This window comes from Salmo trutta, chromosome 13 (genome assembly GCF_901001165.1).
Source record: "Salmo trutta chromosome 13, fSalTru1.1, whole genome shotgun sequence".
NCBI classification, from domain to species: Eukaryota; Metazoa; Chordata; class Actinopteri; order Salmoniformes; family Salmonidae; genus Salmo; species Salmo trutta.
Window position 1 is genome coordinate 67,683,776 of NC_042969.1, and position 27,909 is coordinate 67,711,684.

The window sequence follows — 27,909 nt, forward strand, 5'->3', positions numbered from 1 at the left end:
CTCATCATTGCACATTCTTTAATTGTGGTTAATAATGTCATGGAAAATTCTGTCATAACAAATATAAATAATGGAGTGAGTAAACTTGTTGTAATTGAGGATTAAACACCAAAAATAAGTGTGTTTTGGCTGATGATAATAATAATAATATTTGGCTTGTATGATTATCATTAATATAACATAAATGTATTAAAGATACATATGATCATCAACTTGTTCAGTAGATTTTTACAAGTGCTTCTTCATTCCTATATATTCCAATATAAAATGTATTTGATTAATCTAGATTACACATCACAGTATATAATATAAAAAGCAACAATGTTACTTGAACTGTGGCAGGTTGAAGACTTTCTCACAGAGTCGTTCTCATTTTAGCACAGTCTTTGCTGTGGTCAGCATTCTCAGTGGCAGCACATCCTCCACCCATTCGTTTGGAGAGGTCATCATTCGTTCCCATAGAGCTACCTCGTCAGCATTCGAGTCCATCCAATTCACCACTGCCCCATAACTTCTGCCTGTATGGAGAGATGGAGAGAATCTAGGCTTAGCCATTGAAATCAATTGAATAAAATGAACGTGTTTCTATGGAGAAATCGAGAACATTTTATAGAAAACTCCATTAGTACCTGTGCCAGGCCCCAGTCTTAGACCCCCCAGGAAGTTACTAGCCAACTTGTCACGGTCCCACACAGTCAGCTCCACGCAGGCCTCCTTCAGGTCTTCCTGTCTGAAGCCGTCGTACACCATGGTGTGGTTAAACACAGGCTCCACCGTCCTTCTCAGCACCCGTGTCTTCTGACGACTCTTTCTGCTCGTGTCTGGGAGCACAAAGCTACGAAGGAGATAGTCTCACAAGTCAGGCAATTGTTTCAGAAATATTACATATACAACCTACAACTATCCTGAGCAAAGCACATTTGAAAGGCTGGAAATCGAGGCTAAGAAGGGAATATGTCTTTATGATGGGCCTCCACATCTTCTGTTCTCCCCAGATACTGTAGTTCTCCTTGATCATATTTAGCCATTCATACATTTCAAATGTTGATATTATTTATGGCATGTGTCGTACGTACCACTTGACATATGGGTCGACAGTGGCCCCTCTGATGAGGGGAAGGTTCTTGCAGTCTTTCACCCAAATGTGAACCTCACCTTTGTTAGAGGGGGGGTCCTTGCCTAGGCCTAGGGGTCAGAATCAAGCATGGTTCAGTGAACGTGTACACTAGCTTTCTATTGCACAAAAGTCATATTTTAATGTAAGGTAACTAGTTAACGAAAGCAACACATTTTCTTGATAAAATATACATTTTCTATATAGTAAATTGCTTATAGAGACTGGTGACAGTTAAGACATGTGAGGCGTACAGACTCTTACTGTGGGAGACTTGAGGCAGGAAGCGTATGGCCAGTTTCATCTCCCCTCTTTCATCTGAGGGCTGCAGACTGGAGGTGGGCTGAGGAGGCCAGGGGAAGACAGTCAGCACAGAGAGTACCCCAATTTACGATATAGCACCACCACCTCACTGGACACACTCCAAAACACACTCACACCTCCACAACCTACTGTGTATAGCAGCATACACATGTCATGTCAAACAATACTAACACGCACAGCCATTGAAATAAATAACAAAAGCAGAGATATGGATTTCAGTCTTGGATTATTGTTTTAGTACAGTACTGAATGAGACCAGTACACAGACAAAGCAGGTGTGTTGTTGTCTTACCCTGGATTTCAGAGCTAAGTAGTTCATCTGGGTGTGGTTAAATTCCCATTTGGACAGGTCCACATCCACTTCGCCCAGAAAACTGTTCCTGCCAAAGGTGTCGTGGTGCCAGACGGAGAGAATGAGGGTCTGAGTTCGGAGGTACTCCATACGAAGCCGATACTGATGAAGGAACAGGAGAGAGAGGTTTTGCTAAAGCACTTTATGTCAGACCTGATGTATGTGTAAAGATACATTACTCTATCTAACGTAAATCATATAGAGTTTTTAGAAAATCTCTTACTCTGAGGAGCTCGTTGAAAATGGGGTTGACAGTCTTCTTCTTCACAGACGTTTTCCTCTTCCCTAGATTGGCTTTGTCAGGCACCAAGTAACTTTTAACATACCTACGACAAGAAACACAAGAATCATACACACAAAGTACCATGTATTTCAGCAGTGTCCAATCAATTATGGAGTAGTAAATAAGAAAGCAAGTCTATATATTCCCAATATTCAAGGACCATAAGGAATCCAATCAGGGGCCTAGTGTAATAGTGGTACTATACTCACGGGTCAGAGCGGCCCCTCTTGGGGTCGACGGCCGCCAGATCTTGGCACTGAGCCACAAAGATGTGGAACTCCCTGAGCTTCTGGATGTAGTTGATGGAGAACTGGATGTTCCCCTGCACCTCCACACCTCCATAGTCGCCACTGTACATTGTCATCACACTGCCACTCAGCTAACACACACACACACGCACACAGAGTTAAAAACGTTTAAACAGTTTACATAAAACCATAGCCCGGCAGGCAGTTCTTATCAAAGTCAGGATGTGAAAAACTATCATATTTGTGGTTAATGGGACAATTAAGAGATTTAATAAGACTGTTAATATTGTATAATCATGATAGTTGCCAATAGAAAATGCCAGTTAAACTTGGTTAGGCAGAAAATGTGCATGCTTTGAATGTGAACAGTGGTTGCGTGTTAGCAGGGCATGCGTGAAGTGAACATACAGAGGACACAGATGCCATGCCAGAGGAGCTGCTGAGTTTAGTCATAGATCTGCCCGTGTTCTGCCTGCCTCCATGGTAACTGTCCTCAGAGGCAGAGTCAGTGTCTCTGCCATCGCTCTAGAACACAGACAGCAGAGCTAGAATGCCCAGTGCACATACATACATACAGTGTTCTTTGACCTAAAGTGCTTGCATGGAATAAAGCTTCAGTGACTTTACCTCATTTTGCAGGAACGAGGGAACAGATTTGCTCATCTTCTTCAAATGTTCAGTGTCAGAGTAGAGGGATGAGGAGGGGAGGGTAGATGCTGAGGGAGGGCAGAACAAAGAGAGGGATGAGAAGTTAATTGTTAGGCTTGGTACCTAAAACCCTCAGAAACTTTTACAGATGCACAATTGAGAGCATCCTGTCGGGCTGTATCACAGCCTGGAACGGCAACTGCACCGCCCGCAACCGCAGGACTCTCCAGAGGGTGGTGCAGTATCCCCAACGCATCACCGGGGGCAAACTACCTGCCCTCCAGGACACCTACAGCACCTGATATCACAGGAAGGCCAAAAATATCATCAAGGACAACAACCACCTGAGCCACTGCATGTTCACCCCACTATCATCCAGAAGGCGAGGTCAGTACAGGTGCTGGCCATCATACTGTTAAATAGCCATCACTAGGTGGCTTCCAACCGGTAACGTAACCCTGCAGCTTAGAAGCTGCTGCCCTATATACAGTTGAAGTCGGAAGTTTACATACACTAATGTTGGAGTCATTAAATCTCGTTTTTCAACCACTCCACAAATTTCTTGTTAACAAACTATAGTTTTGGCAAGTCGGTTAGGACATCTACTTTATGCATGAAAAGTCATTTTTCCAACAATTGATTACAGACAGATCATTTCACTTATAATTCACTGTATCACAATTCCAGTGGGTCAGAACTTTACATACACTAAATTGACTGTGCCTTTAAACAGCTTGGAAAATTCCAGAAAATGATGTAATGGCTTTAGAAGCTTCTGATAGGCTAATTGACATCATTTGAGTCAATTGGAGGTGTATTTGTGGATGTATTTCAAGGCCTACCTTCAAACTCAGTGCCTCTTTGCTTGACATCATAGGAAAATCAAAAGAAATCAGCCAAGACCTCAGCAAAAAAATTGTAGACCTCCACAAGTATGGTTCATCCTTGGGAGCAATGTCCAAACGCCTGAAGGTACCACGTTCATCTGTACAAACAATAGTACTCAAGTCTAAACACCATGGGACCACGCAGCCGTCATACCGCTCAGGAAGGAGACGCGTTCTGTTTCCTAGAGATTAACGTACTTTGGTGCGAAAAATGCAAATCAATCCCAGAACAACAGCAAAGGTCCTTGTGAAGATGCTGGAGGAAACAGGTACAAAAGTATCTATATCCACAGTAAAACAAGTCGTTTATTGACATAACCTGAAAGGCCGCTCAGCAAGGAAGAAGCTACTGCTCCAAAACCACCATAAAAAAGTCAGACTACGGTTTGCAACTGCAGTAGGGGACAAAGATCATACTTTCTGGAGAAATGTCCTCTGGTCTGATGAAACAAAAATAGAACTGTTTGGCCATAATGACCATCATTATGTTTGGAGGAAAAAGGGGGACGCTTGCAAGCCGAAGAACACTATCTCAACCGTGAAGCACGGAGGTGGCAGCATCATGTTGTGGGGGTGCTTTGCTGCAGGAGGGGCTGGTGCACTTCACATAATAGATGGCATCATGAGGATGGAAAATTATGTGGATATATTGAAGCAACATCTCAAGACATCAGTCAGGAAGTTAAAGCTTGGTCGCAAATGGGTCTTCCAAATGGACAATAACCCCAAGCATACTTCCAAAGTTGTGGCAAAATGGCTTCAGAACAACAAAGTCAAGGTATTGGAGTGGCCATCACAAAGCCTTGACCTCAATCCTATAGAATATATGTGGGCAGAACTGAGAAAGCATGTGCGAGCAAGAAGGCCTACAAACCTGACTCAGTTACACCACCTCTGTCAGGAGGAATGGGCCAAAATTCCCCCAACTTATTGTGGGAAGCTTGTGGAAGGCTACCCAAAACGTTTGACCCAAGTTAAACAATTTAAAGGCAATGCTACCAAATGCTAATTGAGTGTATGTAAACTTCTGACCCACTGGGAATGTGATGAAAGAAATAAAAGCTGAAATAAATCATTCTCTCTACTATTATTCTGACATTTCACATTCTTAAAATAAAGTGGTGATCCTAACTGACCTAAGACAGGGAATTTTTACTAGGATTAAATGTCAGGAATTGTGAAAAACTGAGTTTAAATGTATTTGGTTGAGGTGTATGTAAACTTCCGACTTCAACTATACATATACTTGAAATCACTGGCCACTTAAATAATGGAACACTAGTCACTTTAATAATGTTTACATACTGCTTTACTCATCTCATATGTGTATACTGTATTCTATTCTACTGTATTTTAGTCAATGCCACTCTGACATTGCTCATCCTAATATTTATATATTACTTAATTCCATTATTTTACTTTTAGGTTTGTGTGTATTGTTGTGAAGTGTTAGATGTTACTGCACTGTTGGAACTAGAAATACAAGCATTTCACTACACCCGCAGTAACATCTGCTAAACATGTGTATGTGACCAATTCAATTTGATTTGATTTGATTAACCTTATCATAGATCACTTACTGTAGCTATTGAATTACCCAACAATGCTAGCATTCTACAACATAGAATAATAAACCCCTACATTATATTTGGTATAAACTGTCTAACCCAATATCGATCCAAAGGCAAATAACATAACAAATCTTAACCATCACTGCTTCGCCTGATGTCATCAAGAGGAGCTAGCCTTCTATCTTGTCCTGTAGTGAATGGTGGAAAACAAAGACAACATGACTTTTTCACCCCAACCTGCATTAATACTGGTACCTAAGCCATCCTGACAGCACCCCTATAATGCTTGTATAGTGGTTGAGAAGACAAGGGACATTTCTCACGTGGTGGCATGGATGCTGTGATGTCCTCAAGACTTTTGGCCAGATTTCGTGGGCGGGCCTGAGCTCTCTTCAAAGCCTTCTGTACATGGTCCTGATCCTCATCATAATTGTCACCTAAAATATCAGAAATTAGAGAAAGAGTTGCTCATACTGTACATGCAGATGACTTCAACAAAGACCACACATGGACGTGTTAAAAAAAAACATTACATGCGGCCTCTTTACACTGATCATTTACACTGAGGGTACAAAACATTAACCTTCCTAATACTGAGTTGCACCCCCCCCCCTTTTGCCCTCAGAGCAGCCTCAATTTGCCTAGGCATGGACTCTACAAGTTGTCGAAAGAGTTCCACAGGGATGCTAGCCCATGTTGACTCCAAAGCTACCCACAGTTGTGTCAAGTTGGCTGGATGTCCTTTGGGTGGTGGACCATTCTTGATACACATGGGAAACTGTTGAGTGTGAAAATCCCAGCAGCATTGCAACCTGGCACCTACTACCATACCCCGTTCAAAGGGACTTAAATATTTTATCTTGCCGATTCACCCTCTGAATGGTACAAGTATACAATCCATGTCTCAATTGTCTCGAGGTTTAAAAATCATTTTTAACCTGTCTCCTTCCCTTCATCTACACTGATTATAGTGGATTTAATAAGTGACATCAATAAGGGATCATAGCTTTCATCTGGATTCACCTGGTCAGTCTATGTCATGGAAAGAGCAGGTTTTCATAATGTTTTGTACACTCAGTGTATGTAGTCTGGTGTTTACAAGCTTCTCTAGAGTTTTTCAGTTGGAAGAGAAAAATATATTTGAGGTTGTTGAAAATAATTTGTTTTACTGGCTATATTGTAAATATCATTACTCATAAAAGTAAACTCAAGAATGTTCTAGATCTATCCTGAACTGGAATGCTTAACTCAAGCAAAAAAAAAACTTGGCTACTTGGCTGTTGGCTCTATTAGAGAACCATGTGATGTCAATAAAGTTACAAAAGCGTATCGTCCAACCCACAAATTAAACACAGGCAGCTGATTCCCTGCACACACTCTATTTACACTGACACAGATAGCCAAGGACACTGCATCCTGGATGCTACCTCATCTACAAAAACATCTACAAGTAGATGACTTCACATGGAACCCAGATAAACAAATCAATATTGTATGTTCTCATGAAATAACACAGGTTACATAACACTTGTACTAAGACAACAGGGTGTTACAGTATACAGTAGATCATCAAAACTCACGATTTGAACTGATCCTGGCGTTAGACCAAGTTTCAGATGTGCTGCTCGATGCTCTCTCAGAGGCACAGAATGATGACTCACGTCCTGTGTCAGTGCTGCCCTGGTTTGACCAGAGGGCCAGGGGGCGCTGGGTTATCTTGCTGTTCCTCCTGCTGTAGCGCTCCTCTGAGTCCACTAGGGTGCTGGATCTGACAAGCCCACCACTCAGGTCAAGTTCAGCCCCAGGCGGGCCTTCTCCCTCCTTCTGCTCCTTCACTGCCAGGGCCAGAGCAGTGTGGACGCTGGTCTTCTCTGTGATCCCCAGGTAATGGCGGTAGTCTCTGGGAACAAAGGCCCGAGCGCGAGGGGTCAGAGATTCAGACTCGTCTGATGATTTTGAGGACCTCCTTGGACCAAGAAGTGCTTGCTTGTCAGCACTCTGTCGTCTACCCTGTGTCCTTTTCGCTTGAAAAGCACTAATATCTAGTGTCTTTTTAGGGTACAACAGAGAAGTTTGGTCCTGTTCCTCATTCATGTCTAATGTGAACATACTGGTGGCACGCCGAAGAGAACTTGCACGTCCACTTCCACTTGAGTTTCCAAAACTGTCTTTTCTAGCTTTGTGAGACCAAGATTCATTTCCTGAGGTGCTTTGGGGCTTCAGGGCCTTTTCCTCTTTGGTGAAGTCCTGTTCTGAGCCCCTGTTCTGAGCCCCAGGGGCTCTTTGCAGCTCTGACTCTACGGTGATTTGAGGTGAGAAGTTGGCTTTAGTGTCAATCATAGCTGCTGATCCCACCCCAACTGATCTAGACTTTGACTGGTGCGCTTTAGTGTCAATCATAGCTCCTGAACCCGCTCCAATCGATTTAGGCCTCGACTGGTGCTCTCTGTCTTTGTTCCCCCTGACTAAAGATGGAGGGCGAGATGGAGAAGATGGTGAAGAAGGTGAAGATGTTTTCTTAAGCCGGCTCTCATCCAAAGGTGGTCTAGCACTGACCTTTTGTGACTGGCTGGGGGAAGATTTGCTATAGAAATCAGGGTCAACACATTGCTTTAACTCAAGCATTGAGTTCTGGGCATCCATTGGCTCCTTCTTTTTGAGGCTTTTGGGTTCGTCAGAAGAGATCGGCCCTCTGCTATTCGAAGTGGCCTCACCCCAGAAGTTACGAAGATTCTTAAACTGCGAGCGGTTTGCTCCAAGACCTGGGGACGACTTCTCCAGTCTTTGATTCATTGTGAAGACTGTGAAATTCTGTCTTTTTCTGTCAGAGGAAAGGTTGGAATCCCCTTTGTGGTCGCTGTCTGATTCGTTGCAGATTGACCTCAGGTCAAACTCAGACTTGGTAAACCTTTTATTCAGCTTTCCTGGGGCCGATGATGGAGTTTGAGTCATGCTGGAGTCCCCTGCTTCTTTTGATTTACCTGTATAAAATATAGGCCTGTTCTTCTCCTGCTCCCAGAAGCACTTGAGCTGCTTTATCTTGTCTGCCTTGCTGTCCTGCCGAGGGGGAACCTGCTTCAGAGTGTGTGGGCTATTTCCTTTATCTGTAATGTTGTGGTCTTGTTTTTTACTGGACACACTTGAATGCACAAAATCTCTTTTCAATTCTTTACCCTCCTTTGTTTCTTCATTGACATAGCTCTGCTGAGTTTTGGGGGAAAACTGTTCACTTTCTTTTTCAACCTTGTGTCTAGACTGATGGAACTTCTTAGAGTCTGGGCTGGTTGCAGGCTGGAAGAGTAGTTCATGCAGTGGATTGGGACTGAACGGCATTTCAGGTTGGGGTTTTGGTATGGCAGGTGAGAGCTTCACAGGTTGGGGGTTAACTGTGGGCTGGAGGAGCAGCTCAGGCTGAGGACTAAGTGTGGATGGGGAGAATCTCTGAGGTTCTGGACTGAGTCTGGACTGGGACACTGTGTCAGGCTGAGGATGGAGTCTAGTTAGGAAGACTATTTCTGCCTCTGAGCTTCTTCTGTCTACTGTCATTGGGGATCTTCTGAGATCTTCTTCTGTTAATGTCAAATCATCCTTCTCACTTTGAGCCGCAGGAGTGTCGCTAACATCCCGGGTTGGCAGTGTACATATCTCTATAGAGGGAGCAATAACAACACTCTGTTTGGGTCTGTATACCTCCTGTTTGTAAGGGCTAACACTCGGCTGAACACTTCTCACATCTTGACTAGTAGAGTTTTGTTGAGTATCTAGGCTTAACCGTTCATCCTCTTTTCCATCCCCGAGATTCGTCCTGGACGACCCCTCCACACTGTATGACTCTGGGCCAGGAACAGTTCTATGAGACTTCTCTGCTAGTTCTCTCTCTTTCTCCATTTGTTTCTGTCCTTTGTCAGTGATTGATCTGCTGATGAGTATCTTGGGCCCGGTGTTGCCCTTCTCCCAAAAGGACTTCAGGTGGGAGATTTTGGGTGGTTGGTTCTCATCTTGGACCTCCTTCTTCTCTTTGACTTCCTGTGTTGTGACCTGTGGTCCAGCAGCTTTGGCTGGAGGGCCACTGACCTTCTTCACATCCTCTTGCCTATATATCACATCCTCTTCTCTATCTAACATCACTTGCTTGAACTCCTTCCTATATGCTGCTCTCAGCCTCTCAGCCTCAGACATGCGTCTCTTGGGCTGGTATGATCTTTCTGTATTCAGAGGTGACTGGTCAAGAGGTTGATTCACAGAGGATTCAGACTGAGATCCATCCTCTACATCTGGTGTTAAACATACTGACACTCCTTCTCCAATACTTTGTATATCCAGGCTGGGGTCAACATGTAGAAGCTTTCTCTTCATCTCTGGAGCTTTCCCCTCCGTCTGCTGAGACCTGCTCTCAAAGGTAGGCCGATCATCTGTATCTGTTTTTGCAGAGCCAATCACGTCTTCCTCCATGTCTGGTTGATCACTTTCAGTCTCCAGCCAGTCATTGCTGTCTGTGCTGCGGCTGAACCACTCTAAGACTTTAGATATGGAGTCGCCCTCCTCCCCTGTGGATTGGGGACTACGGGGGGCTGATTTATAGGCAGGTTTGTGCCCTACTTGTTTTTTACGAACATGCTTATCAGGCTTATCCCCAGGGTTATGGAGTTCATGATGCATCCATTGATCTGAAAAAAGAAAGTTAATGAAAGTGTTATGATGAATGAGAAAATAAGCTGAAAAACTCAAGATTAGACATTTCAACCGTGGCCTAGTAATACCCTTCATCATTAGTGAGAATTCCATTGATTGATCACGTTCATGTATAAACAGTACCCTTGAGCCAAGCACTTGAATGACTTTGAATACATTTTCACACTGGTTTTAAATTGTAGTGTGGGCTCCATGAATTCTCACTTTCTGTCTTTGGACTTACCTACAGTGCTTGGAGGCAGACTACGGTCCTCCTGTCTGATAGCGGTGCCCACATTGCAGGTTCTTATCATCTCCTTGTCCTGCATCTCAATGAGTTGAAAGGCTGCATGCTGAGAAGGCTGGTGGTGAGTAGGGGCTGTTAGTTCTGAACTCGGAGAGAGTGGTATGGACAGAGGTTCTGAAAATGGACCATCAGACCTCTCTCTGCCCTGAGGAGGACCCACACTGACAAACTCTCTCTGGATGAGACCATCGTGACTCTTCTGACCACCTGTGTAGGATTTATCTGTGTGTCTGTCATTATCAGAGTGTGTGGCTGGTCTAAGGTCCAACAGTCTGAGAGGCTTTGGCTCACTCAGGGGCCTCAATGGAACTTTGGAACTCTCAGTTTCCCTAAGAAGAGAGGGAGTCCTCACTGAGTTATCTGAGGGCTCCTCTGCTCTCTTCTCTCTCTCTAGGGCCTCTTTCTCTCTCTCCAGCTCAGTATTGGTTGAGACTAGGGTTAAATCCTTCAGTGGCTTATGGGAGAGGTGACTCAAAGTGTTCAGTTGCTGACTAGAGGGAGAAACTGGAGTTGCATTGTTCTGTAACTCACAGATGGGAGATGGAGTAATTTTCTGTGACTGAACGTCCAATGCCCCCTGGCTGGACTGGTTGGAGCCCCAGCTGGAGCCATGTTGGAGACTTCCCTGGGGGGCAGGGGCAGTAACCTTTGACCCAGCTACATGACCTTGCTGCCCAGGGGCGGAGACATCACTGCCTGTAAGAGAGCTCTGAGAGCGCCGGGAGAGGAAGGTTCTCTTCTTGGGCACAGGCCTGAATCCTAGAGAGGACCCTTCGGAGGTGGCAGACCCTGCTGAGTTGTGACTGGTGGAGTCTGCTGTCATGTGAATCTTCAGGGGAGATACGGGCTCTGTGTGCGTGAGAGATGATGGAGGAGATGATGATTATTTACTTTGATAAGTTCTTGCCATATCACAGGCCTGGTTGGCATCAGTATCAACATACTACAGATGTAGGATCTTAATTTGACATATATTGCCACAGTTAAAATAATCCTGCAGCAAAAGGATTTGAACGTTTAGTTCATAATGTTGCTTGATCGTGAATATGCTATTAGCTAGCCAAAAGGTGGCTCCATGAAAAGTGCAATACTGTTAATATAACTGTGTGTTTTTTCAGAATTTATGTAAATCACAAAGCTCATCTGAAGTCCAGGAACATTCTGAGCAACAAAAGATTGACCAAATGAAGATCCTACATTTGTAAATCACTATTGTGAATCAGCCAAAATAGGTTCTCATAGCATCCTGAAAGATCAGGTTACTCAATTTGACTCAACCTCCTTTTCTTCTATTTACCTGTATGTTTGCATAATGCTTGATTGTGTAAAAAGGTGTATGCACTGCACTCTAACCTGTTTCAGATGCTTTCTCAGCCTCTTGATTTCCATTGGATAACTGTTTTTCTGTCTTCTCTACCTCCAGAATAAGGGATGCTCGATTAAAAGGATTGTGCCTTGGCTGGAATGAGAAGAGAAGAACATGATTAGGAAATGCAATTGGTTTATGGTTCTATATTTCATAATACTGTCATACTGTGATATGGTGATTGGAAAAACAGAAGTAAATCAGAACAAGATGAAAATACTTTGTTTGTTTATTCTGTTCATGCTTCACATATATTCTCTGCAAATGAAATCTCACATACCCTTCCCGGGGAGCGCACCACTGAATTTAGTCTCTCTTTCTCTGCATCTGATGCACTGAGGCTTTCGCTGCAAAAAAAAGACAGAATGACCACTATCAAAAAAGAATTGGGGTTGTGGTTGTATACTATAAATTAGTAGCCCTCAGAGCACCAGGATACACTGTACTGGAATCTGTGGCCTATTTGCATTTCCTCATTAAATTCCTGAGCACCTCTGTGACTGGCTGTTCAGTGAACACGCCTCCTGCATAACTGATGCCTGCTCACATGTGATTAATTGTGACATCAAAGGGAGGCAGGGCTGGGGAAGAGCCGACTCACCTAGAGAGCTGGCTGCTGCCTACTGGGACTCAGGGAGGTAAACACAGCCCATATGACCTCATGCATAGCATGCCAAACACACCAAACACTACAAGACTTCACTTTGTATTGACTTTAGGAAGTGGTGTAAGATATCAGAATTAAAATTTTTCAGGAAACAATTTCCAAAATCGTCCAAACCCCCTCCCTTCGCAAACCCTTGGCAGCCCCCCTCCCGAACTTGAACCAATTAAAATAGAAGTGACTGGGCAGAGAATCATACTGCCACGTTATCTGTACAATAACAGCCAGACGTAAAATTACAGGCCTATCAAATTGAATTACCGACTTCTCAAAATAATCACTTTTTATAGCATTCCCATAGTGACTGACTCCTAGCCTCGTGAGACCACATCCTGTAAGTATAACAGAGCAGACAGATTCCATGCAAACAGTGAGCACCACCTATGTTGACTCCAATTGAGTCACGAGACACACCTAAGACACACACACACACACCACAGGACTCAGGAGCTGTTCAAACACCCGAGTATCTCACTCACTCTGTGCAGGCAAGCACTATGATTGATCAATCATGATGAACTGCTATACTGACTTAGCCTTAAGGCATGGTTATGAGACTAGGTAGTGGGCTATACTCGGCCTTGTCCCGGGATGGTATGTTGGTGGTTGGAGATATCCCTCCAGTGGTGTGGAGGCTGTGCTTTGGCAAAGTGGGTGGGGTTATATCCTACCTGTTTGGCCCTGTCCGGGGGTTTCATTGGATGGGGCCACAGTGTCTCCTGACCCCTCCTGTCTCAGACTCCAGTATTTATGCTGCAGTAGTTTATGTGTCGGGGGCTAGGGTCAGTCTGTCACATCTGGAGTATTTCTCCTGTCTTTTCCGGTGTCCTGTGTGAATTTAAATATGCTCTCTCTAATTCTCTCTTTCTCTTTCTTTCTTTCTCTCTCTCGGAGGACCTGAGCCCTAGGACCATACCTCAGGACTACCTGGCTTGATGACTCCTTGCTGTCCCCAGTTCACCTGGCCGTGCTGCTGCTCCAGTTCCAACTGTTCTGCCTGCAGCTATGGAACCCTGACCTGTTCACCGGACGTGCTACCTGTCCCAGACCTGCTGGAAACCTGACCTATTCACCGGACGTGCTACCTGTCCCAGACCTGCTGTTTTCAACTCTCTAGAGACAGCAGGAGCGGTAGCGATACTCTCAAAGATCGGCTATGAAAAAGCCAACTGACACTTACGCTTGTGTTACTGACTTGTTGCACCCTCGACAACTACTATGATTATTATTATTTGACAATGCTGGTCATTTATGAACATTTGAACATCTAGGCCATGTGCTGTTATAATCTCCACCCGGCACAGCCAGAAGAGGACTGGCCACCCCTCATAGCCTGGTTCCTCTCTAGGTTTCTTCCTAGGTTTTGGCCTTTCTAGGGAGTTTTTCCTAGCCACCGTGCTTCTACACCTGCATTGCTTGCTGTTTGGGGTTTTAGGCTGGGTTTCTGTACAGCACTTTGAGATATCAGCTGATGTAAGAAGGGCTATATAAATACATTTGATTTGATTTGATTTAATGGGTTACAGTAGCGAGAGGAATGGGTTAGGGATGGATGAGGAAAGAGGGGTGGGAGGAGGGGTGCATTGGATCACCTGTTCTCTTGGGGCTGTGTTGGTGCCACCAGGAGCCTGGCAGGTTTTGGAGGGGGGGTGATGTCTGAGACTTTACCGCTGACTGCTCTGGGTCTGGACAGAGACCCATCTGCAAGACAGACAGACAGACAGACAGACAGACAGACAGACAGACAGACAGACAGACAGACAGACAGACAGACAGACAGACAGACAGACAGACAGACAGACAGACAGACAGACAGACAGACAGACAGACAGACAGACAGACAGACAATAAGTGCTTACAGTACCCTCACTATAAACTCAAAAACCCATGTCTGCTGATGATCTGTACATACCAACTCGATATCATAAACTTTACTTATACCACAGCATTGTTGAATAGTCATTCCTGATTGGTTAGAAGGGTGTTCTAGAATGGACATTAAAACCAGATAATGGGACAGTTGGGACCTTGCAATCATGATGCAATACGCGTTTAGTACTAAATACAGTACCTTTGCAGCCTGACTTTGAACTCAAAACAGTGTGGTTTGGTAGTACTCTTCCGTACACATTCTACTCTGGTATAGCGTTTTCATTATACGGCAGTATATGTGTACTGCACACATGCTTATCTTTGTGTGAGAATGACTTACTGTATGCAGCACTTAATTAGTGTTTGAACTGTGTTTTTGACCCACCTAAAGAACCTGCTTTCCTCTGCTTCATGGAGGCCAGGATGATTTCAGAGCCATGGATCTTATCCCTGTGTCTCATAGACTTGGCCTCGTAAAACCACTCTCCTGTCAGATACTTGAGCCTGCTCTCCACTGGGGCGCTGGTTTTCTGCAGCTGCCTGATGGGAAAAACCCACACAGGTGCATTACAGTATACAGGATACGTTACGGTTACCCATTAAACACATTACATAAGCAGAGGTCATGGCTAGAACACAGTTCAGTCAAGGGTGTGATTCTGAATAATTACCTTTAGGTAATGCCATTGAATTAAATGGATTTAATAAACGTCTCACTAGTCAATTTAAATAACGCCACCTTAATAATGTTTACATATCCTACATTACTCATCTCATATGTACAGTTGAAGTCGGAAGTTTACATACACTTAGGTTGGAGTCATTAAAACTAATTTTTCAACCACTACACACATTTTCGGTTAACAAACTATAGTTTTGGCAATTCGGTTAGGACATCTACTTTGTGCATGACACAAGTCATTTTTCCAACAACTGATTACAGACAGATTATTTCACTTATAATTCACTGTATCACAATTCCAGTGGGTCAGAAGTTTACATACACTAAGTTGACTGTGCCTTTAAACAGCTTGGAAAATTCCAGAAAATGATGTCATGGCTTTAGAAGCTTCTGATAGGCTAATTGACATCATTTGAGTCAATTTGAGGTGTACCTGTGGATGTATTTCAAGGCCTACCTTCAAACTCAGTGCCTCTTTGCTTGACATCATTGGAAAATCAAAGGAAATCAGCCAAGACCCCAGAAAAAGAATTGTAGACCTCCACAAGTCTGGTTCATCCTTGGGAGCAATTTCCAAACGCCTGAAGGTACCACGTTCATCTGTACAAACAATAGTACGCAAGTATAAACACCATTGGACCAAGCCGCCGTCATACCGCTCAGGAAGGAGACGCGTTCTGTCTCCTAGAGATGAACGTACTTTGGTGCGAAAAGTGCAAATCAATCCCAGAACAACAGCAAAGGACCTTGTGAAGATGCTGGAGGAAACAGGTACAAAAGTATCTATATTCACAGTAAAATGAGTGCTATATCGACATAACCTGAAAGACCGCTCAGCAAGGAAGAAGCCACTGCTCCAAAACCACCATAAAAAAAGTCAGACTACGGTTTGCAACTGCACATAGGGACAAAGATTGTACTTTTTGGAGAAATGTCCTCTGGTCTGATGAAACAAAAATAGAACTGTTTGAACATAATGATCATCGTTATGTTTGGAGGAAAAAGGGGGAGGCTTGCAAGCCGAAGAACACCATCCCAACCATGAAGCACGGAGGTGGCAGCATCATGTTGTGGGGGTGCTTTGCTGCAGGAGGGACTGGTGCACTTCACAAAATAGATGGCATCATGAGGATGGAAAATGATGTGGATATATTGAAGTAACATCTCAAGACATCAGTCAGGAAGTTAAAGTTTGTTCGCAAATGGGTCTTCCAAATGGACCATGACCCCAAACATACTTCCAAAGTTGTGGCAAAATGGCTTAAGGACAACAAAGCCCTGACCTCAATCCTATAGAAAAGGTGTGGGCAGAACTGAAGAAGCGTGTGCGAGCAAGGAGGCCTACGACTCAGTTACACCAGCTCTGTCAGGAGGAATGGGCCAAAATTCACCCAACCTATTGTGGGAAGCTTGTGGAAGGCTACCCAAAATGTTTGACCCAAGTTAAACAATTTAAAGGCAATGCTACAAAATACTAATTGACCCACTGGGAATGTGATGAAAGAAATAAAAGATGAAATAACTAATTCTCTCTACTATTATTCTGACATTTCACATTCTTAAAATAAAGTGGTGATCCTAACTGACCTAAAACAGGGAATTTTTACTAGGATTAAATGTCAGGAATTGTGAAAAACTGAGTTTAAATGTATTTGCTACGGTGTATGTAAACTTCCGACTTCAACTGTATTCTATACCATCTACTGCATCTTGCTCATCCATATATTTATATGTACATACTCTTATTCATCCCTTTACATTTGTGTGTATAAGGTAGCCGTTGTGAATTTGTTAGATTACTTGTTAGATATTACTGCATTGTCGGAACCATAAGCATAAGCATTTCGCTACATTCGATTAACATCTGCTAACCATTTTATTTGGTTGAGAGACACACTATAGGCTAAACGTTGATGGGAAAAGGTACATTTACCACCACATGAGTTAACAATCTAAACCAATAGACATGGGAACACAATACAAAGCTTGTGCCAAATAGTTCCACATTCTTTGGGAGGAGAAAACACTTATTTCCTTCAATCAGTATTAAATGAGGGAAAGCTCAACAATGATTTCCCTTAGAATTCGTTGTTGGTGATTAAGTAAGATGTTTTCTTTGTAACAACATTGTTTAGCTGGATATGCACTGAGAGTTTATACAATATTTGCCTGTGAACAAGTGAACAAGCGAGTTTGACCAAGACAGTGACACCATTACTAGTTTCTATTCATGGTTGTTCTGTGTAACTCTACTCTCATATTATGAGGGAAACATAATTCCTTGGACACACAAAAGGGCCATACCACCACAGGCAACCACCTGAAGCTGCAGCATATCTGTTTGAACACAACTCCTCACTAATGCCACCTCATAAACTCAGCAAAAAAAGAAACGTCCTCAAACTGTCAACTGCGTTTATTTTCAGCAAACTTAATATGTGTAAATATTTGTATGACCATAACAAGATTCAACAACTGAGACCTAAACTGAACAAGTTCCAAAGACATGTGACAAACAGAAATGGAATAATGTGTCCCTGAACAAAAGTGGGGTCCAAATCAAAAGTAACAGTCAGTATCAGGTGTGGCCACCAGCTGCATTAAGTTCTGCAGTGCATCTCCTTCTCATGGACTGCACCAGATTTGCCAGTTCTTGCTGTGAGATGTTACCCCACTCTTCCACCAAGGCACCTGCAAGTTCCCAGACATTTCTGGGGGGGATGGCCCTAGCCCTCACCCTCCGATCCAACAGGTCCCAGAAGTGCTTAATGGGATTGAGATCCGGGCTCTTTGCTGGCCATGGCAGAACACTGACATTCCTGTCTTGCAGAAAGCCACGCATAGAACGAGCAGTATGGCTGGTGGCATTGTCATGCTGGAGGGTCATGTCAGGATGAACCTGCAGGAAGGGTACCACATGAGGCAGGAGAATGTCTTCCCTGTAACGCACAGCATTGAGATTGCCTGCAATGACAACAAGCTCAGTCCGATGATGCTGTGACACACCGCCCCAGACCGTGACGGACCCTCCACCTCCAAATCGATCCCGCTCCAGAGTACAGGCCTCATGTAACGCTCATTCCTCTGACGATAAACGCGAATCCGACCATCACCCCTGGTGAGAAAAAAATGCGACTTGTCAGTGAAAAAACCTCCAAACAATCTTCAATGCCATACAGCACTCCTTCCGTGGCCTCCAACTGCTCTTAAACATCTAGTAAAACTAAATGCATGCTCTTCAACAGATCGCTGCCTGCACCCGCCCAACTAGCATCACTACTCTGGACGGTTCGGACTTAGAATATGTGGACAACTATAAATACCTTGGTGTCTGGCTAGACTGTAAACTCTCCTTCCAGACTCATATTAACCTCTACGGGCCACGGGGGCAGTATTGAGAATTTTGAAAAAAATATGTGGCAATTTTTAACTGCCTCCTACACCAACTCAGAAGCTAGGATATGCATATTATTAACACATTCGGATAGAAAACACTCTGAATTTTCTAAAACAGTTTGAATGGTGTCTGTAAGTATAACAAAACTCATATTGCAGGCAAAAACCTGTGAAAAATAGATTTAAAAAAATGAGAATTTTGTGACTGTACTATTTAGTGTCATTGTTTTAAAGATACCACAGTGAGAAAGGATTCAGTTCGCAACTCCTACTGCTTCCACTAGATGTCAACGATCTTTAGAAAGTTGTTGGAAGCATCTGTGATGAATACAGACCGAATAAGAAAGCTTACAAGTTGACACGTCATCACTTCATTTTTTGCGCCTGCTCATGAATCTGAGAAGAGTGCCTTTGTCATTATCGTTTATTCTAGACACTTGATAGGTTGTGTGAAAATATTACTGATGTTTACTGATGTTTCACGTTAAAAATGGACCAAAAGATTAATGATGAACAACGTTTGACATGTTTAAACAAACGTAAATAGATTATTTACTAGGTTTTCTTTAGCTTTTTGACGTGACTTTACACTGCCCACCTCATTTTGTGGGAGCCTACTGAACGCTAACTATTTGGACATAAATTATGAACTTTGTCAAAAGAAACCACATTTGTTCTGGACCTGGGATCTCTGGCAGCGCCTTCTGATGGAGATAATCAAAGGTAAGGGGATATTTAGAATGTTATTATCGATATTAGATGATGCTAATGCTAACGGTATAGCTTAGCTTAGCTTAGCATATAGCTTATTGTTGTTAGCATAGTACCCAGTTTATGCAAAATGTGATTTCCCAGTAAAGTTATTTTGAGATCTGGCCATTCGGTAGCAATTACGAGATGATAATATATTATTCTTTGAATGACAATATTATAATTTACCAATGTTTTCGAATAGTAATTCCGTGATTTGTAATGCTGGATTCACTGGGTGCATTCGAGCCGAAAAAAATTCTGAATTTCACCGCGACTGTAAATGCTGTTTTTGGATATAAATATGAACTTGATGGAACTAAAAATGCATGTATTGTATAACATAATGTCCTATGAGTGTCATCTGATGCAGATTGTCAAAGGTAAGTGCATAATTCTAGCTAGTTTTCTGTCTGTTGATGCCCTTCTTTGAATTGGCTAAACATTACACGCAGCTATTGTCAATGTACTCTCCTCACATAACCTAACTTTATGCATTCTCCGTAATGCCTCTGAAAATCGGACAGCGTGGTTAGATTTAGGAGATATATCTTTCAAATGGAGGAAAATAGTTGATTATTTGATTTTTTGAAATGATTACTCTTGCAGTTTTGAATTCCCCGCCATGGTCACATGACAATGAATCCCAATACCGGGATAAGATCGGGATAAGATCCTCAACAGGTTTAAGCATCTCCAATCCAAAATTATATCTAGAATCGGCTTCCTATTTCGCAACAAAGTCCCCTTCAATCATGCTGCCAAACATACCCTCGTAAAACTGACTCTCCTGCTGATCCTTGACTTCAGCGATGTCACTTACAAAATAGCCTCCAACACTCTAAGCAAATTGGATGCAGTCTATCACAGTGCCATCCGTTTTGTCACCAAAGCCCCATATGTTACCCACCATTGCGATCTGTATGCTCTCATTGGCTGGTCCTCGCTACATATTCATCCCCAAACCCACTGGCTCCAGATCATCTATAAGTCTTTGCTAGGTAAAGCTCCGCCCTTATCTCAGCTCACTGGTCACCATAGCAACACCCACCCGTAGCACGCGCTCCAGCAGGTATATTTCACTGGTCATCCCCAAAGCCAACACCTCCTTTGGCCGCCTTTCCTTCCAGTTCTCTGCTGCCAATGACTGGAACAAATTTCAAAAATCACTGAAGTTGGAGACTTATATCTCCCTCACTAACTTCAAGCATCGGCTGTCAGAGCAGCTAACCGATCGCTGCAGCTGTACACAGCCCATCTGTAAATAGCCCATCCAACCAACTACTTACCTCAACCCCATATGCTTTTTTTCCTGCTCTTTTGCATAACCTGTATTTAGTGTTAATTGCTAAATTGTAATTACTTCGCCACTATGGCCTATTTATTGCCTTACCTCCTTACTTCATTCGCACACACGTTTGTTTATCCCATGTGTAGCTCTGTGTTGTTGTTTTTGTCGCACTGCTTTGCTTTATCTTGGCCAGGTCGCAGTTGTAAATGAGACCTTGTTCTCAACTGGCCTACCTGGTTAAAACATTTTTTTTTTCAAAGAACACTTTTTGCCAGTCCTGTCTGGTCCAGCAATGGTAGATTTGTGCCCATAGGCGATGTTGTTGCCGGTGATGTCTGGTGAGGACCTGCCTTACAACATTTGTACCAATAGCCTTCCCTGTAGCTCAGTTGGTAGAGCATGGTGTTTGCAATGCCAGGGTTGTGGGTTTGATTCCCACGGGGGGCCAGCACAGAATTTTTTTTAATGAAATGTATGAAATTGTATGAAATGTATGCATTCACTACTGTAAGTTGCTCTGGATAAGAGCGTCTGCTAAATGACTAAAATGTAAAAATGTAACAGGCCTACAAGCCCTCAGTCCAGTCTCTCTCAGTCTGAGCACTGATGGAGGGATTGTGTGTTCCTGGTGTAACTCAGACAGTTGTTGTTGCCATCCTGTCCTGCAGGTGTGATGTTCGGATGTACTGATCCTGTGCAGGTGTTGTTACATGTGGTCTGCCACCGTGAGGACGATCAGCTGTCTGTCCTGTGGAGCTGTCTTAGGAGTCTCACAGCACAGACATTGCAATTTATTGCCCTGGCAGTCCTCATGCTTCCTTACAGCATGCCTAAAGCACGTTCACGCAGATGAGCAGGGACCCTGGGCATTTTTCTTTTGGTGTTTTTCAGAGTCAGTAGAAAGGCCTCTTTAGTGTCCTAAATTTTCATAACTGTGACCTTAATTGCCTACCATCTGTAAGCTGTTAGTGTCTTAACGACCTTTCCACAGGTGCATGTTCATTAATTGTTTATGGTTCATTGAAAAAGCATTTCAATGATTAAACCCTTTACAATGAAGATCTGTGAAGTTATTTGGATTTTTACGAATTATCTTTGAAAGACAGGGTGCTGAAAAAGGGACGTTTCTTTTTTTGCTGAGTTTATATAACACACTTTATTTGATTATGGAAGTGATATCAGGTTTCTAATCAAATAATATTTAATTGCATTTGTTTACTTTTTAAATATGCAAACTAGAGAAAAGGCTAAACTGGAACTTGATGATGAACCTGACATCTTTGAAAAGCTACAGCGTCTTTGCTGTTTGCCAACTTTCGTGTGAAACATAATTCTGTTACAATAAGAGAAACAGTGCACATGATTGGGAATCTCAAAGGTTTTGCCACTAGCAGGGTTAGGAATCATCTTTCCTTTTGCATTTTACATTTTAGTCATTTAGCAGACGTTATCCAGAGTGACTTATAGCAAGTGCATTCATCTTAAGATAGCGAGGTGGGACAACTACATATCACAGTCATAGTACAGTAAGTACATTTTTCCTCTATCAAGAAGCTATCAGCAAAGTCAGAGGGGGGGTAAAGTGCGAGTGTTAGTTCACGAAAGGCCATTTTCAAATGTAATTTTTTTTTGGGGGGGGGGGGGGTTGCGGTGAGAATTGTGGGTGCTGTGGGATTATTTAAGATACTCTTTGAAGACGTAGGGTTTCATATGTTTCTGGAAGATGGACACAGACCTTGCTGCCCTCAGCTTCAGGGGGAAGCTGGTTCCACCGTTGGAGTGCCAGGACAGAGAAAGGCTTGGACTGGGCTGAGCGGAAGCTGCCCTCCCGTAGGGGTGGAAGGACCAAGAGACCAGAGGTGGCAGAACATAGTACTCAGGTTGGGGTGTAGGGTTTGAGCATAGCCTGAAGGTGGGGAGGGGCAGTTCCTCTTGCTGCTCTGTAGGCAAGTACCATGGTCTTGTAGTGGATTCGAGCTTTGACTGGAAGCCAGTGTAGTGTGGGGAGGAGCAGGGTGACATGGGACAACTTCGGAAGGTTGAACACCAGGTGGGCTGCAGCGTTCTGGATAAATTGCAGGGATTTGATGGCACAAGTGGGGAGCCCAGTCAACAGCGAGTTGCAGTAGTCCAGACGGGAGATGACAAGTTTCTGGATTAGGACCTACACCACTTCCTTTGTGAGGAAAGGTTGTACTCTATGGATGTTGTAGAGCATGAACCTGCAGAGCGAGTCACTGCTTTGATATTTGCAGTGAATGACAGAGTGTTGTTCAGGATCACGCCAAGGTTCTTTGCACTCTGGGAGGGGGACCCCGTGGAGTTGTCAACCGTGATGGAGAGGTCTTTGAGCGGGCAGGCCTTCCCTGGGAGGAAGAGCAACTCTGTCTTGTCGAGGTTGAGCTTGAGGTGGTGGGCCGACATTCAAGCTGAAATATCTGCCAGGCACGCAGATGCGTGTCGCCACTTGGGTGTCAGAAGGGGGGAAGGAGAAAAAATAGCAATGATAGGAGAGACCATGTGAGGATATGACGGAGCTGAGTGACTTGGTGTATAGAGAAAAGAGGTGAGGGCCTAGAACCGAGCCCTGGTGGACACCAGTAGTGAGAGTACGTGGTGCAGACACAGATCCTCTCCAAGTCACCTGGTAGGAGTGGCCTGCCACGTAGGATGCAATCCAAGAGTGTGCAGGAGCCTGAGACGCCCAGCCCTGAGAGAGTGGAGAGGAGGATCTGATGGTTCACGGTGTCAAAGGCAGCGGATAGATTTAGGGGAATAAGAACAGAGAGAGTCAGCTTCGGCGATGCGGAGAGCCTCCGTGACACAGAGAAGAGCAGTCTCGGTTGAGTGACCTGTCTTGAAGCCTGACTGGTTATGGTCAAGAAGGTCGTTATGAGAGAGATAGCGAGAGAGTTGGCGACAGACAGCACACTCAAGTGTTTTGGAAAGAAAATAAAGAAGAGATACAGGTTGTAGTTTTTGACATCAGAGGAATTGAGTGTTGGTTTCTTGAGGAGGGGAACCACTTGGGACATTTTGAAGTCAGAGAGGACATAGCCAGTGGTCAAGGATGAGTTGATGAGGGAAGTGAGAAGTTCTCCAGAGATGGTCTGGAAACGGGAGGAAGGGATGGAGTTGAGTGGGCAGGTTGTTGAGCGCCGGACCTCACTAGTCGCTGGATTTCATCTGGAGAGAGTGGGGAGAAAGAGGTCAAGGTATAGGGTACTTCTGTGTGAGTGGGACCAGTGGACTCTATAGGTTGAGTGAATAAGGAGCGGATATCGTCATCCTTCTTTTCAAAATGATTGACAAAGTTGTCCGCAAAAAGGGGGGGGGGGGGATTAAGGAGGGAGAAGGTGGAAAAGAGAATGTAAACAACCCTGGTCATGTGAAAGGGGGTAGCACAGTATTACACATGATTGGCGCTAATCCTTTTACGCTAAGGCAATGGCTGTACACAGACAAGTCAACCATACAGAGTCAGTCTCCAGTCTTCTTCTGTTAGAAATAGACTTGTTAGGCCAACTCCATTACAGAATGAATAGGCCTTTGTTTCTCGACTTTTGTCTCACTGTGGAACTGCTTTGACAAGAAGGCTTAAGACTGAAGCTAATTTAAGATACCCAGTTGTCCTTAGTTGGCACGTCTGAATGTGTAATGACATGACAAGAAATTCTAAGTATGTCTGAGTATACATCAACACAAGGTTGTTTATGTAGTTAGTGGATGTGCCTCAGGATTCCATGGTTAAATGCAGTGAGGTGTATCTCTGTGTTCTACCTCTGAGGGTATCTATTTCGGACCATCGAGCCTGCATTTTTCTCTCCCACGTGGTTCTGTAACGTTGAATTGGAGTGGTAATCGAATTGCTTATCTCACATTGAAGCCTCTCTGTGGTGGAGGCTGTGTCTGTATCCGGCTGAGTTGATATTATATTACAGACAGACAAACATCACCTCACCAGCCTGTTTACCACTCCCACACAGGTTGGGGAGGTTGACATAGAACCACTCTACTCATAGAATGAAAGGGAATGAATAGGCACTAAAAAATAAAACAATATTGAAAACATAACATTATCTAATAAAATATTGCATATTTACTTGCAATACACAAAGTATGTATTTGATTACATAACTATAATTTCAGCTAGAGGGTGGAGATGCTAAGTGGGGCAACACTAATGCTGTAAAAATAAGATGTGAAAACTAGGAAATACTGTAATCCTAGTCATGGTTCAGAGCTGTGAGAATATGGCTATCATAAACTTACTTGATCCTCTCCTCCTCTGCTTTCTTTAGCTCTTCGTCTCTCTTCAGCACAGTCATGATCATCGACTGTTCCTCCTCCGTCAGATGGCTCAAGTCTATCATGGTGACTCAGGTTCTCTCTCTCGCCCAGGCAGGTATGGAAAGGGCCTGGAGTTGGGCCTTGTGGCCTGTTGAGGCAGTCAGTGATGGGATGTGATGGGCAGCGTCTGTCTCTAAGCTCAGAGCTTCAGAGGCATTGCTCAGGTAGCTAGCATCTGCAGAGTTGATATGAATATTCAAGGTAAGGTGATACACCTCTTCATGTCAAGATTAGGCTCTGCATGGAGAATGTTGTGAAGACTGTAAATGAACAGTAAATCAAGCAGGATCAAACACTAATTCAGAAAACCATGCTGGATCAAACACTAATTCAGTAAATCATGCTGGATCAAACACTAATTCAGTAAATCATGCCGGATCAAACACTAATTCAGTCATTCATGCTGGATCAAACACTAATTCAGTCAATCATGCTGGATCAAACAGTAATTCAGTAAATCAAGCATGATCAAACACTAATTCAGAAAAGCATGCTGGATCAAACATTAATTCAGTCAATCATGCTGGATCAAACACTAATTCAGTCAATCATGCCGGATCAAACAGTAATTCAATAAATAATGCTGGATCAAACAGCAATTCAGTAAATCATGCTGGATCAAACACTAATTCAATAAATAATGCTGGATCAAACAGCAATTCAGTAAATCATGCTGGATCAAACAGCAATTCAGTAAATCATGCTGGATCAAACAGTAATTCATTTAAGTTAATGTGATTTTCCTCTGCGGTCACATGGACTAAGTGTACTCTGCATTATTTTCTCTCAACTACAAACAGCTCTGATGGTGTGCAGTGGGTGGAGAGTTGGACTAAAGTGGTCCAATTAATGTGCTTTAGTTTTTTCTGAACACTGGAGAGATCAATGCCTTGTTAAATAAATCACATACAGTGAGTGAAATAAGGTGATTAATCATGATTTACAGTCATTGAGAAACAAAAGACTATGTTGAGTTGGCAGTCAGTTGAAATCAGAATGACCGTAATTTTGCCATACCGATGCTGGGTATAATTAATCCCTAAATAGGTAAGGATTTATTCCTGTGTAAACCATCTGACATACTGGCTGCCTTCACACAGGCAGCCCAATTCTGATCTTTTTTCCACTAATTGGTCTTTTGACCAATCACATCAGATCTGTTCACATCAGATCTTTTTCAGAGCTGATCTGATTAGTCAAAAGACCAATTACTGAAAAAAAGCTCAGAATTGGGCTGAAACCCCTCATTCAAACATTGTTTTCCCTTCTCAATGAAATTCTGCTGACTTCCCTTCGTTTGAATTTAGACAGGTTGCCTGCTTTACTTAAATCAATCACATCTCTATAAATAAATGTTATCATTTGTGCTACCCAGTAGGCTACATTCAAAGACACAATTTAAGTATTGTTATCGCCAAATCGATGATAAAGTAAAATAAAATTGATGTTGACACTAGAATTCACTGTCAATTGAATATTCAGAGACATGATCCTTGATCCAAAATCCAACTTTTGCACGTTAAATACTACACAACTTGAGTTGACCAGAGATTACCCCTCCTGTTGACTTCAGGTCAACTCTGATAGAAGTTATGAATACTTTGTCCTTCATTATCAACAGCAAATACAACACCAGCAACCTTGTGAAGACTTGTTAGTGAAAATGGCTTATAAATGTTGGGCAAACAGCTAAAAAGCATACAGCTAAAAAGCATACAGCTAAAATGTTGTCAGATAAAAAGATACATGAATATGGAAGCCACATAATGCATGCTACCTCTGTCCTGTCTCATGATTTGGACATTGATGTTAGCTATTCACATTATAGTTCAATGTAAGACATTTCGTAATGGCATATTGTGGGTGTGAACTGTCTACAAATCAGAGGTAGGCTTTTTTATATAGTAGCCTAGTAGCAGACAACAGTGATAACTTATAAAAGGAAATGTTTTGTGCAATGTGATGTTTTTGCCTACTTAATCTGTCTCATAACTAACTATGTTAGTGTAATTGGATAATTAAATTGCATAGACTCATGTCTTCTCAGAAAGAGACGCCCTAAAGCTCTTTAAAATAAGTTTACATTTGTTGTATATAGGACAACAATGAGATCAGCCTTATAAAGAAAAACATTTTATCATTATTATTTATATATATATATTTTTGATGTACACCTGCACATGCCCACAACATGAAAAACACCACCAAAAAGTAGCCTAAATAAAGAATAATAAAGAATACACAGCAAAGGTCTCTTGAAGTCTAAATTCATTGTATGATATTTTCTGTCGAGCCTTAGGACATTTGAGGCAGCTTGTAATCATATTCGTTCACAAGTGTTGCCTTCTGAACAGTGAGGATAGACAGCGAATAAAAAGCCTGTGTTAAGTCAAGAACAAATGTCATTGTGGGTAAGGCTTCACAACGCCCTCATGTTTTCCTCATAAAACGTTAAAATCTGAAAGAACAGTAGGTTGATATCTTATTTTGTAACTTTTTGGAGATAAATACAGACCAGCCAAAAAATAGTAAGTAAAAAGTTTTACCTTGTTTTGGAAGCTACCTCTGAAGAGAAATTCGGACATCCACTGGAGGGAGGTGGGTCAGACTCGGGGGAGGTACGCGCTTCACTCAAACGGGTTAAGTGCCTATAATGACTGCTGGTCACTGTTCAATGTCAACGGCCAACTTTGATAGCAGCCTGTAATGTAGCAACTTCAAGTGTATGATGAGCTAAAATCGTTGAAAAGACAGCTGTCCCAACAAAACGAGTGTTATCGTTTTTTCATACGGGTATCTAGGCTAACGTTAATGTAATCGTACTACAATCTTATTAGTGCCAATGCCACAATGGGAATAAGTAAAATTGTGTAAAATGTACACGAGGAACACTAACAAGGTGCTAATTTATTAGCCGTGTCATCTGGCATATTCCCTGCCAATTGTGACATTCTTTACTTCAAGATCCAACCCACAAAGTCATGATGATTGTTGCGATAATAGCAGTGAGTATGTTTGTCAAGGAGGAGTGTAGACCTGAGGCTTGTTGGAGGACAGGTGTTTGAACAGGCTGGCGGGTACAAATGCAAACGTGAATGTTGATAAAAACAACACTGTAAATAGTCTCCAAGTG

The 27,909-nt window shown here is 42.9% G+C and overlaps 1 protein-coding gene across 4 annotated transcripts; it reads right to left on the minus strand.

Moving 5' to 3' along the window:
* LOC115206390 (uncharacterized) lies at positions 1–27,764 on the minus strand. 4 transcript variants are annotated; one of them, XM_029773280.1, is made up of 19 exons: positions 27,323–27,764; positions 24,699–24,951; positions 14,693–14,847; positions 14,028–14,136; positions 12,052–12,118; positions 11,759–11,864; positions 10,343–11,254; positions 7,008–10,094; positions 5,751–5,864; positions 5,565–5,615; positions 2,949–3,037; positions 2,730–2,846; positions 2,283–2,452; positions 2,014–2,116; positions 1,731–1,892; positions 1,379–1,457; positions 1,077–1,185; positions 630–835; positions 1–518 (listed from the first exon to the last, which is right to left on the minus strand). In XM_029773280.1, the coding sequence occupies exons 2-19, from the start codon at positions 24,797–24,799 to the stop codon at positions 370–372; spliced, it is 5,886 nt and encodes a 1,961-aa protein (XP_029629140.1). In that variant the 5' UTR covers positions 24,800–24,951; positions 27,323–27,764; the 3' UTR covers positions 1–369. The 4 variants fall into 4 exon arrangements, with proteins under 4 accessions (XP_029629140.1, XP_029629141.1, XP_029629142.1 ...); XM_029773281.1 differs by lacking the exon at positions 5,565–5,615; XM_029773282.1 differs by lacking the exon at positions 2,730–2,846.
* Between the last annotated feature and the right edge of the window lie 145 nt (positions 27,765–27,909).

Excerpts from the sequence above, each read along its gene's own strand:
- LOC115206390 (XM_029773280.1), bottom strand. The coding sequence starts at position 24,799 with ATGATAGACTTGAGCCATCTGACGGAGGAGGAACAGTCGATGATCATG. Across the intron at positions 2,453-2,729 it reads GCATGGCATCTGTGTCCTCT|CTGAGTGGCAGTGTGATGAC; the intron begins GTATGTTCACTT and ends TGTGTGTGTTAG. Across the intron at positions 836-1,076 it reads GTCGACCCATATGTCAAGTG|CTTTGTGCTCCCAGACACGA; the intron begins GTACGTACGACA and ends TCTCCTTCGTAG.